This window comes from Coregonus lavaretus, assembly GCF_964263955.1.
Source record: "Coregonus lavaretus genome assembly, chromosome: 19".
Lineage (NCBI taxonomy): Eukaryota > Metazoa > Chordata > Actinopteri > Salmoniformes > Salmonidae > Coregonus > Coregonus lavaretus.
Window position 1 is genome coordinate 24,758,589 of NC_140006.1, and position 12,656 is coordinate 24,771,244.

A 12,656-nucleotide genomic window follows, 5' to 3' on the forward strand; every position below is an offset into this window, starting at 1 on the left:
GTGACTTCCTTGTTTTAGTAATCTATTTCACATCAATAAAGGGTTGTGACATACGCCTCCTATAATTCAGACGAGTTATCAGTGTTATGAGCTACAAGGCATGTTGAGCACCTTCTCAGAAGATTTACTTCATTCAGATTCTGCATCCTCCGCCTCTCAATTACAGGTACATTACTGTAGCATTGACATTATATAAACTAAAAAGGAATGACTGTAAACCCTATCTTTGGTATTCAGCCAATAGTTACTTTGATGTCTCACCTGTCAATACTAGGATGTATTTGGTTATAATTCTGCCTAGATAATGATGTGTGTGTGCAGCCAGTGAATACTGAAACGGACAACCTTATGTTAGGTCAAAGGTATGACTATGTTTTTCTCAAATTTCTTGCTTCAGAAGAGGGTCTGGTGAATTTGTGGTTTTATTTAATCAGATTTTTTCAGTTTTTTTCAATTCTCATGTATTCCCTTAGCCAGTTTATTTTAGTGAGATTTTCAGACGTCTGAGATCATGACTATTAATCACGTTTGTCAGTGCTGTTTCGTTATGTACAGATTCTATGAGTATTATATATCAATATCCATTTTCTATACAGTTGCCTACTATTTCCAAACTGTACAATTGACACACTTTTACTCCCACAGCCTCGTAACTTCTATATTTAATGTAGGTCATTTAGCAGACACTCTTATCCAGTGACATACAGTTGGTGAATTCAACTAAGGCAAGACGACCACGGCCACCTAACCTAACCTAACATTGAATTTATAAGCATACTGTATGTATCTAAATAATAGTGTTACATGTCTTACTTCAAATTCTCCTTATTTCACATTTCAGGACACCAAGGGGAGAGGATGGGGAATGAGAGCAATACATCTGTCGACAATGGTATACCTAAATCATACAGAGATGCATTGCTGTCAATATACACTATTGTGCTCATTGGAGGGACCATCAGCATGTCCCTCATGATCAACATCATCAAGTCCAACGTCCGCTCGGTGACCACTACAGCTGTTCTGAACCTGATCGTGGTCCACTTCCTCTTCCTCCTGACCGTGCCCTTTCGCCTTTATTTCTACGTTGCCGGCAAGTGGCATCTTGGTCCTAACTACTGCAAGGTGGTCAGTGCCATGATCCACGCCCACATGTACTTAGCCTTCGTCTTCTACGCGATCATTCTGGTGATCCACTACCTGAGTTTCTTCAGGAGGTCCAGGCAGGTGGAGTTCTACAGGAGGCTTCATGCCCTGGGGGCCAGTGCTGCTGTCTGGGCCCTCATGCTCATTGTGGTGGTCCCTTTGACTGCTGTGAAGTATGGATCATCTACAGATAATAACACAACAACCAATGACGACCAGTGCTTCAATTTCGGAAGGATCTTTGATGAGAAACATACTGTGGCTGTGCTGAACTACATCCTCTGTGCTCTCATCATCGTGGTTACATTGGCCCCGGCCTGTTGCCAAGTGTTGATTTTGGGCTGTGTGTACAGAACTCACAAGGCGATGATCTTCTCTCAACAGGAGTTTTGGGCTCAGATCAAAAGTCTTTGCTTTATGCTGGTCATTATAGTATGCTTTAATCCATACAATGCATTCAGGATTTACTATGTGAGTAATTATGATGTCAGTCTCCAAGTGAAGATTTGGCGAGGGTTCCCTCAGAAGTGGGTGATAGCACGGGAACAGGTGGATTGGGTGCACTCGCCACTCCCTGAGGTGGAACCGGAGCGCTGGGCATATTATGCAGAGTTTGGAGCACTTCCTGCATGGCGGCGTTCAACTGGGCAAGCTGCTGGTGCTGGTCGAGGCACTGGGAAACTCCTGCTGCATCCATTTCCGTGAGTGGTGTGTAATTCTGTGACGAGTACTGAGTATACGAAGAGGCAGGACGCAGACGCAGGAATTAACAAGGTAAAGGTTTACTTAACAATGAGAAAGAGAATCACAAAGAGCGAGTAAACAACATGACGCTAACAATTACACACAACAATGAACGAACAGTCCAGTGCTACATAGTGGTGGTGATGAGATGATGAGGTGCAGGTGCGCTGGAGGTGATTAGGGTGCGTTGGTTTTCCATTCCTGTGTTTGCCGAGGTGGTGCGCTCAGACCGGTGGCTCAGTACACCGGCGAATCAGAGCACCGGAGTGGAGCAACGGGAGGAGATGTGACACCATGCATCTTATTATGTGACTTGTTAAGTACATCTTTACTTCTGAATTTATTTAGGCTTGCCATAATAAAAGGATTGAATGCTTAATTAATTTGTAAACATTTCTAAAAACATAATTCCACTTCGACATTATGTGTCACGCCCTGACCTTGAGAGCCCTGTTTTTCTCTAGTTGGTTTGGTCAGGGTGTGAATTCTAGATTTTGTATTTCAATGTTGGCCGGGTGTGGTTCCCAATCAGAGGCAGCTGTCGATCGTTGTCTCTGATTGGGGATCATACTTAGGCAGCCATTTTGCCTACCTTAGTTGTGGGATCTTGTTTCTGTTTTGGCTTGTGGTTGGGTAGCCTGTTGAACTTCACGGTCGTTTGTATTTTGTTGTTTTGATCTGTATTCAGTTAATAAAGGAATATGTACGCATACCACGCTGCACCTTGGTCTGATCCGTCTATCAACGAGCGTGACAGAAGATCCCACAACCAACGGACCAAGCAGCGTGGCCAGGAAGAGCAGACATCTTGGACATGGGAGGATATTTTGGACGGTAAGGGATCCTGGACTTGGGAAGAAATCCAGGCAGGAATGGATCGCCTCTCATGGGAGCAGACGGAGGCAGCGAGGGAGGATAAACGGTGACTCCGAAGTTCACGACGACGAAGGAAGCCCGAGAGGCAGCCCCAATAAAACAATTTTTTTGGGGGCACACGGGGTGGTTGGTGAAGCAGCAGGAGGCCCTGAAAGGGCTGACTGTGGAGGAGGAGGAGGAGGCCGCTATGATAGAGGCTCTCCAAGACCTGCAGCTCAGCACTCTGAGAGAGGAGACCACCACCTTATGGGGGATGTTAGCTAAGAGAGAGCAGGGGATCTCCCTTCAGAGGGAGGCGTTGCAGGAGGCCCACAGGGAGGAGTCAGTGGATGCACTGAGAGAGGAGCTGGCCAGGCAACAGGAGGAGCTGAGAGAGGAGTTAACCCTCCTGCAGCAGAGAGCTCAGTCCTTAGAGCAGAGGCTGGCGGAGTCAGGTTTCAGAGTAGAGCCAACTCCCGCACTCGCGTTAAGGAGCGTGGAACCGTTCAGGCACCCTGTTATGCTGTGATACACACTATCTCCAGTGCGCATTCACAGCCTGGTGCGCTTGGTGCCCGCGCCCCGCACTTGCCGGGCTAAAGTGAGTGTCCAGCCAAGACGGGTTGTGCCTGCTCCTCGCACCAAACCAGTGGTGCGTGTCTCCAGTCCGGTATGGCCCGTGCCTGCTCCTCGCACCAGACCAGTGGTGCGTGTCTCCAGTCCGGTACGGCCCGTGCCTGCTCCTCGCACCAGACCAGTGGTGCGTGTCCACAGCCCGGTACGGCCCGTTCCAGCGCCACGCACCCGACCTCCAGCGAGGGTCCTCTGCTCCACCCCGGTGCCAGAGCAGTCCGCTCCACCGGTGCCTAGTCCAGCTCTGGTCAGTGGCTCCACTCCAGTGCCAGATTAGTCAGTTTCACCGGTGCCCAGTTCAGCTCCGGTTAGCTGCTCACTCCTGTGCTGGAGCAGTCCGCTCCACCGGTGTCTAATCCAGCTCCGGTTATCTGCTCTTCCCCCATGCCGAAGCCATCCGCTCCACCGGGGTCCGAGCCGGAACCAGACGTCAACCCCTCTCCAGGGTCGGGGTCTCCCCTCCCACACCAGGGTCCAGACAGGGCTTGGTGCATCGCGGGAGGACTGCCGGGCCGGAACCAGATGTCGGCCCCTCTCCGGGGTCGAGGGCTCTCACACCAGGGTCCAGACAGGGCTTGGTGCATCGCAGGAGGACTGCCGGGCCGGAACCAGATGTCGGCCCCTCTCCGGGGTCGAGGGCTCCCACACCAGGGTCCAGACAGGGCTTGGTGCATCGCGGGAGGACTGCTGGGCCGGGACCAGGCGTCAGCTCCTCTCCAGGGTCGAGGGCTCCCACACCAGGGTCCGGACAGGGCTTGGTGCATCGTGGTAGGACTGAGAGGGGAAGCATCGCGCCGGGGTCCAGACCGGACCGGGTGTGCAACGGGGAGGCAGGAAGGGAGAAGAGGTTAATACCGACGTCGCGCCCGAAGCCGGAGCCGCCTCCAAGGCTAGATGCCCACCCGGACCCTCCCCTAATGAGTCAGGTTGGTGCGGCCGGAGTACGCACCATTTGGGGGGGGGGGGGGGGGGGGGGGGGGGGGGGGTACTGTCACGCCCTGACCTTGAGAGCCCTATTTTTCTCTAGTTGGTTTGGTCAGGGTGTGAATTCTAAATTTTGTATTTCTATGTTGGCCGGGTGTGGTTCCCAATCAGAGGCAGCTGTCGATCGTTGTCTCTGATTGGGGATCATACTTAGGCAGCCATTTTGCCTACCTTAGTTGTGGGATCTTGTTTCTGTTTTGGCTTGTGGTTGTGTAGCCTGTTGAACTTCTCGTTTGTATTGTGTTGTATCTGTATTCAGTTAATAAAGGAATATGTACGCATACCACGCTGCACCGTCTATCAACGAGCGTGACATTATGGGGTATTGTGTGTAGATCAGTGACACAACATTCCATTTTTATTTTTTATTTTATTCAGGCCATAACACAACAGAATGTGGAAAAAGTCTAGGGGTGTGAATACTTTCTGAAGGCATAGCTACTTCAATTACCTCGTACCCCTGCACATCTACTCGGGACTGGTACTCCCTGTATATAACCATGTTATTTTTACTCGTTATTGTTATTCATTATTCACTGTGTACTTATTCCTTGTGTCACTTTTTATTTTGTGTTTTTTTTTATCTTTAACTCTGTATTGTTGGTCTACACCTGTTGTTCACGAAGCATGTGACAAGAAAATGTGATTTGATTTTAATCTAGGGTTAGGGTTGTGGTTAAGGGTTGAACCGGGATGTGGACATAAAGCTAGGGTTTGAGTTGTAGTTGAGGCTAGGGTTAGGGTGAACTGGAATGTGGACATAAAGCTAGGGTTAGTGTTGGGGTTGAAGCTAGGGTTAAGGTGTACCTGAATCTGGACATAAAGATAGGGTTAGGGTTGTGGTTGAATTGTGAAAATAAGGATTCCTCTCTCAGATTTTTGCCATTTCACTTTCAAATAAAATAAAATAACATTGTATTTGCCACATGCGCCGAATACAACAGGTGTAGACATTACCGTGAAATGCTTACTTACAGCCCTTAACCAACAATGCATTTATTTCTTAATAAAAAATTAAAATACAACAACAACAAAAGTGTTGAGAAAAAAAGAGCAGAAGTAAAATAAAATAACAGTAGGGAAGCTTTATATACAGGGGGGTACCGGTGCAGAGTCAATGTGCGGGGGCACCGGCTAGTTGAGATAGTTGAGGTAATATGTACATGTGGGTAGAGTTAAAGTGACAATGCATAAATAATTAACAGAGTAGCAGCGTAAAAAGATGGGGAGGGGGTGCAAATAGTCCGGGTAGCCATGATTAGCTGTTCAGGAGTCTTATGGCTTGGGGGTAGAAGCTGTTGAGAAGCCTTTTGGACCTAGACTTGGCGCTCCGGTACCGCTTGCCGTGCGGTAGCAGAGAGAACAGTCTATGACTAGGGTGGCTGGAGTCTTTGACAATTTTGAGGGCCTTCCTCTGACACCGCCTGGTAAAGAGGTCCTGGATGGCAGGAAGCTTGGCCCCAGTGATGTACTGGGCCGTACGCACTACCCTCTGTAGTGCCTTGCGGTCGGAGGCCGAGCAGTTGCCATACCAGGTGGTGATGCAACCAGTCAGGATGCTCTCGATGGTGCAGCTATAGAACTTTTTGAGGATCTGAGGACCCATGCCAAATCTTTTCAGTCTCCAGAGGGGGAATAGGCTTTGTCGTGCCCTCTTCGTGACTGTCTTGGTGTGTTTGGACCATGATAGTTCGTTGGTGATGTGGACACCAAGGAACTTGAAGCGCTCATCCTGTGCCACTACAGCCCCGTCAATGAGAATGGGGGCGTGCTCAGTCCTCTTTTTTTTCCTGTAGTCCACAATCATCTCCTTTGTCTTGGTCAAGTTGAGGGAGAGGTTGTTATCCTGGCACCACACGGCCAGGTCTCTGACCTCCTCCCTATAGGCTGTCTCATCGTTGTCGGTGATCAGGCCTACCACTGTTGTGTCGTCGGCAAACTTAATGATGGTGTTGGAGTCGTGCCTGGCCATGCAGTCATGGGTGAACAGGGAGTACAGGAGGGGTCTGAGCATGCACCCCTGAGGGGCCCCCGTGTTGAGGATCAGCGTGGCAGATGTGTTGTTACCTACCCTTACCACCTGGAAGGCCCGTCAGGAAGTCCAGGATCCAGTTGCAGAGGGAGGTGTTTAGTCCCAGGATCCTTAGCTTAGTGATGAGCTTTGAGGGCACTATGGTGTTGAACGCTGAGCTGTAGTCAATTAATAGCATTCTCACGTACAGTTGAAGTCGGAAGTTTACATACACTTAGGTTGGAGTCATTAAAACTCATTTTTCAACCACTCCACACATTTCTTGTTAACAAATTATAGTTTTGGCAAGTCGGTTAGGACATCTACTTTGTGCATGACACAAGTAATTTTTCCAACAATTGTTTACAGACAGATTATTTCACTTATAATTCACTGTATCACAATTCCAGTGTCTCAGAAGTTTACATACACTAAGTTGACTGTGTCTTTAAACAGCTTGGAAAATACCAGAAAATGATGTTATGGCTTTAGAAGCTTCTGATAGGCTAATTGACATAATTTGAGTCAATTGGAGGCCTACCTTCAAACACAATGCCTCTTTGCTTGACATCATGGGAAAATCCAAAGAAATCAGCCAAGACCTCAGAAAACAAATTGTAGACCCCCACAAGTCTGGTTTATCCTTGGGAGCAATTTCCAAACGCCTGAAGGAACCACGTTTATCTGTACAAACAATAGCATGCAAGTATAAACACCATGGGACCACGTAGACATCATACCGCTCAGGAAGGAGACACGTTCTGTCTCCTAGAGACAAACATACTTTGGTGCGAAAAGTGCAAATCAATCCCAGAACAACAGCAAAGGACCTTGTGAAGATGCTGTAGGAAACAGGTACAAAAGTATCTATATCCACAGTAAAACGAGTCCTATATCGACATAACCAGAAAGGCCGCTCAGCAAGGAAGAAGCCACTGCTCCAAAATCGCCATAAAAGAGCCAGACTATGGTTTGCAACTGCATATGGGGACAAAGATCGTACTTTTTGGAGAAATGTCCTCTGGTCTGATGAAACAAAAATAGAACTGTTCGGCCATAACGACCATCGCAAATGGGTCTTCCAAATGGACAATGACCCCAAGTATACTTCCAAAGTTGTGGCAAAATGGCTTAAGGACAACAAAGTCAAGGTATTGGAGTGGCCATCACAAAGCCCTGACCTCAATCCTATAGAAAATGTGTGGGCAGAACTGAAAAAGCGGTGCGAGCAAGGAGGCCTACAAACCTGACTCAGTTACACCAGCTCTGTCAGGAGGAATGGGCCAAAATTCACCCAACTTATTGTGGGAAGCTTGTGGAAGGCTACCCGAAACGTTTGACCCAAGTTGAACAATTGAAAGGCAATGCTACCAAATACTAATTGAGTGTATGTAAACTTCTGACCCACTGGGAATGTGATGAAAGAAACAAAAGCTGAAATAAATAATTCTCTCTACTATTATTCTGACATTTCACATTCTTAAAATAAAGTGGTGATCCTAACTGACCTAAGACAGGGCATTTTTACTAGGATTAAATGTCAGGAATTGTGAAAAACTGAGTTTAAATGTATTTGGCTAAGGTGTATGTAAACATCCGACTTTAACCGTAGGTGTTCCTCTTGTTCAGGTGGGAAAGGGCAGTGTGGAGTGCAATAGAGATTGCATTATCTGTGGATCTGTTGGGGCAGTATGTCAATTGGAGTGTGTCTAGGGTTTCTGGGATAATGGTGTTGATGTGAGCCATGACCAGCCTTTAAAAGGTAAAACAAAGGAATCAGGAAGTGTTTGGGGCTCCCCCAAGCCTGACAGTGTAGAAAGGTGACTTCCTTGTTTTAGTAATCTATTTCACATCAAGAAAGGGTTGTGACATACGCCTCCTATAATTCAGACGAGTTATCAGTGTTATGAGCTACAAGGCATGTTGAGCACCTTCTCAGAAGATTTACTTCATTCAGATTCTGCATCCTCCGCCTCTCAATTACAGGTCCATTACTGTAGCATTGACATTACATAAACTAAAAAGGAATGACTGTAAACCCTATCTTTGGTATTCAGCCAATAGTTACTTTGATGTCTCACCTGTCAATACTAGGATGTATTTGGTTATAATTCTGCCTAGATAATGATGTACTTCACTATCAATTTCATATCAAACAAAGATATGGGATCTCCACACATACTGTAGTATTGGCCACAAGCCACACGCAGAAAAAACATTCTGAGTCAATAATTATCCAGCTGTACCACCTGACAGGTCGTATCTGCATTCCAATGGCTCTGCTGGAGAGGCCAGTTCTAAGGTGTGTGTGCAGCAAGTGAATACTGAAACGGACAACCTTATGTTAGGTCAAAGGTATGACTATGTTTTTCTCTAATTTCTTGCTTCAGAAGAGGGTCAAGTGAATTTGTGGTTTTATTTAATCAGATCTTTTCTGTTTTATTCAATTCTCATGTATTCCCTTAGCCAGTTTATTTTAGTGAGATTTTCAGACGTCTGAGATCATGACTATTAATCACGTTTGTCAGTGCTGTTTAGTTATGTACAGATTCTATGAGTATTATATATCAGTATCCATTTTCTATACAGTTGCCTACTATTTCCAAACTGTACAATTGACACACTTTTACTCCCACAGCCTCGTAACTTCTACATTTAATGTAGGTCATTTAGCAGACGCTCTTATCCAGTGACATACAGTTGGTGAATTCAACTAAGGCAAGACGACCACGGCCACCTAACCTAACCTAACATTGAATTTATAAGCATACTGTATGTATCTAAATAATAGTGTTACATGTCTTATTTCAAATACTCCTTATTTCACATTTCAGGACACCAAGGGGAGAGGATGGGGAATGAGAGCAATACATCTGTCGACAATGGCATACCTAAATCATACAGAGATGCATTGCTGTCAATATACACTATTGTGCTCATTGGAGGGACCATCAGCATGTCCCTCATGATCAACATCATCAAGTCCAACGTCCGCTCGGTGACCACTACAGCTGTTCTGAACCTGATCGTGGTCCACTTCCTCTTCCTCCTGACCGTGCCCTTTCGCCTTTATTTCTACGTTGCCGGCAAGTGGCATCTTGGTCCTAACTTCTGCAAGGTGGTCAGTGCCATGATCCACGCCCACATGTACTTAGCCTTCGTCTTCTACGTGATCATTCTGGTGATCCGCTACCTGAGTTTCTTCAGGAGGTCCAGGCAGGTGGAGTTCTACAGGAGGCTTCATGCCCTGGGGGCCAGTGCTGCTGTCTGGGCCCTCATGCTCATTGTGGTGGTCCCTTTGACTGCTGTGAAGTATGGATCATCTACAGATAATAACACAACAACCAATGACGACCAGTGCTTCAATTTCGGAAGGATCTTTGATGAGAAACATACTGTGGCTGTGCTGAACTACATCCTCTGTGCTCTCATCATCGTGGTTACATTGGCCCTGGCCTGTTGCCAAGTGTGGATTTTGGGCTGTGTGTACAGAACTCACAAGGCGATGATCTTCTCTCAACAGGAGTTTTGGGCTCAGATCAAAAGTCTTTGCTTTATGCTGGTCATTATAGTATGCTTTGTTCCATACAATGCATTCAGGATTTACTATGTGAGTAATTATGATGTCAGTCTCCAAGTGAAGAATGAGCTTGCCCTTGCTTTCACGACGTTCAGCTGCTTTGACATGCTGACTTTTATAGGGAGGGGGTCGTTCAGACACTGTGATACAATATGTTGTGTATCATAAGAATAACATGAGAATGTAATTTTTCTTAAGATAGTGTGATGCATAGAATTTAATGTGATAGTAACATTAGAATATGATTCTATTTGCACCTTAATACCAAATTATAAAACTCTTTGATATACTTACTTCACAGCAAAACAGTATCACAAGTAACAGCTACTTCAGTATATACAGTACCTCGTTCTAGCTGTTCCCTAAGTGGGATACACCCTTCAGGTCAAATCAGAAAAGTAATGAAAACAAATAGTGGAGCTGTGTTTATTGTTTTTGTTGTTCTGGAACATCATACAAAGCAGTTACACACTCCCACCACATGGATGGGTTTCTACAAATTAGCTAAACTGATTCTGATTTAACAGTCACCTACAGTTTGGCATACCGTAACACATTAGCATAAAATAAACATACAGTGAATGATCAACCATTTGATGTGAATGATCAAATTTTGATAAACCATGCATTCTTTATCATATTTTTTTACAACTACATTTTCAAGTGAAGGATATACATTTACATTTTAGTCATTTAGCAGACGCTCTTATCCAGAGCGACTTACAGTTAGTGAATGCATACATTTTCATACTGGCCCCCCGGGGGAAACGAACCCACAACCCTGGCGTTGCAAGCGCCATGCTCTACCAACTGAGCTACATGTTTGATTAAAATGTTACTCTTTGTTTATTCAGTGTTTCTTGTGTTCACATTTCCCTCCCTTTTGGGAAAACATTTCCATATGAATTAGGAAGGAATAATATAGTAACAATTGATCTACATAGTATGGCTGCATCAATGAAATTGCTCATCAGTGACATTTTAAAGCATGTTACATAGAAAGTATAGGCATGCACAATGCATAACAGGGTTGGGGTCAATTCCAGACAATTTAGGAAGTACACTGAAATGCCAATTCCCTACAATACCTTTCAATTAGGAAAATGTGGGATTGGAATTGGAATTTGGTTTACTGTCTGAATTGATTGGATTTGAAATGGAATTGACCCAAACCCTGGTGCATAATGGCATCATATAATTTGGCAAGCATTTATTACACATACATACCCACTTTAGTGGTGCTTGGCTTCAACAACAGCACTGCAAACTGTTACACTAACTTGGAATTAAAAAAGTGTATCTTAAAGTACTGGTTGCTACATCTGTGATCGACATCAATAGTGATACAGTCTCAGGTGAAAACTACAACTCCAAACAAAGCATACAAAAAGTACAAAATAGTGTACGTGCATTTTTAAAGAAACACTGCACAAATTAAGATGTTGACAGAGCTAGTGTAATCTATTCTGTAAATAATGCCGATATCCAAGGTAGTGGTGTTGTTTAACAAAAACCTGTGATCTGTGACGTATACTGTATAACATATGCTATAAAAAATGGGGCATTCTCTGGATTATATTTCTGAAGGAAGTATGAGATCAAAATGCTCAAATCCTTTCAGTCACTACAGCAACCACATAAACTGTAGTCCACCTGTAGATTCTACTACCTGGAAACCCACTGTCAACCAGCACCATTATAACCCAATCTTTACATGCTCTTTGCAGTTCCTTGCATCCTCTAGTTAGATGGATCCTGAAAAATTACTTAAATCACTATTTGCCAACCTCAGGCTTTAGCCCTCATCCATTGTTAAATAAGCTGATGTTTGGCCCAATCTCCATATTAAAAACAGGTGTCTCTCCCAGCCAAGGGCTGAGGGAACCATTGCGTCGAATTCTACACAGTTTCATTATTTCCCGTTGACTCTACAGTTTTTCTGTCATAACAAACTACACCGTTTGTGTTACTCTGTGAGACTTTGTGGTGGTGAGTGCAGGCCCGACTCAGTGTTCAGGCCTGAAAGTTAACTGTTTCCCCGATTCTTCTGCCCTGACTTTGGCAGAGCGTTTGTGGAGGATTCCTGACTTTCTTCCATGTCAGCTCCTGCTCCAATATAAAGATTATGGAGAATGTAAAGAATATGTTATCTACATGCTGCAACACAGTGACAGCTGCAGTAAATATAATAATGATAGCTCTTTCTTTTGAAACAGAATGGCTACGTCTCAAATGGCATCCTATTCCCTATATAGTGCACTATATTTGACCAAGGGACATACTGTATCTGGATCAGAAGTAGTACACTATAGGGAATCGGGTAGGCCCTGGTCAAAACAAATAAACTATAATAACACAGCCCATGAAACAGGATAATTTGAATGAAGAACTCACCGGTTGGGTTGATGTTGAGTTGAGATAGGCTCAGGGGGAGATCCCTGGAGTCTGAGTCAGTGGGGCTTTGGAGGATATCATGCAGGGCATTCCTTCGTCCAGTTCTACCGGAGGCTATGAAGTCTGCATACGTTGCTTCAACTTCGGTCATCGCTGACACATGTTCACATAGCCACTCCTGAAACAAGGAAACAAGTGTCATTCACAACACTGAATAAATAGTAGTCAAAATATGTACTGTACATTGACCTGAATATCATTACAATCAGCAATACATATTACATTATAATAGTTTTAAAGATGTGTATG

At 44.9% G+C, this 12,656-nt stretch overlaps 2 protein-coding genes across 2 annotated transcripts; both read left to right on the forward strand.

The window, feature by feature from the left end:
- Positions 1–858: 858 nt before the first annotated feature.
- On the forward strand, positions 859–8,778 carry LOC311146245 (putative G-protein coupled receptor 141; the record flags this gene model as incomplete). Its single annotated transcript, XM_084182746.1, has 2 exons — positions 859–1,704; positions 8,764–8,778. 2 exons carry the CDS (start codon positions 859–861, stop codon positions 8,776–8,778), a joined length of 861 nt encoding a protein of 286 aa, XP_084038872.1.
- On the forward strand, positions 8,688–10,725 carry LOC311147091 (putative G-protein coupled receptor 141). The gene is made up of 2 exons (XM_084183718.1): positions 8,688–8,728; positions 9,208–10,725. The coding sequence occupies exon 2, from the start codon at positions 9,225–9,227 to the stop codon at positions 10,119–10,121; it is 897 nt and encodes a 298-aa protein (XP_084039844.1). The 5' UTR covers positions 8,688–8,728; positions 9,208–9,224; the 3' UTR covers positions 10,122–10,725.
- Positions 10,726–12,656: the final 1,931 nt, after the last annotated feature.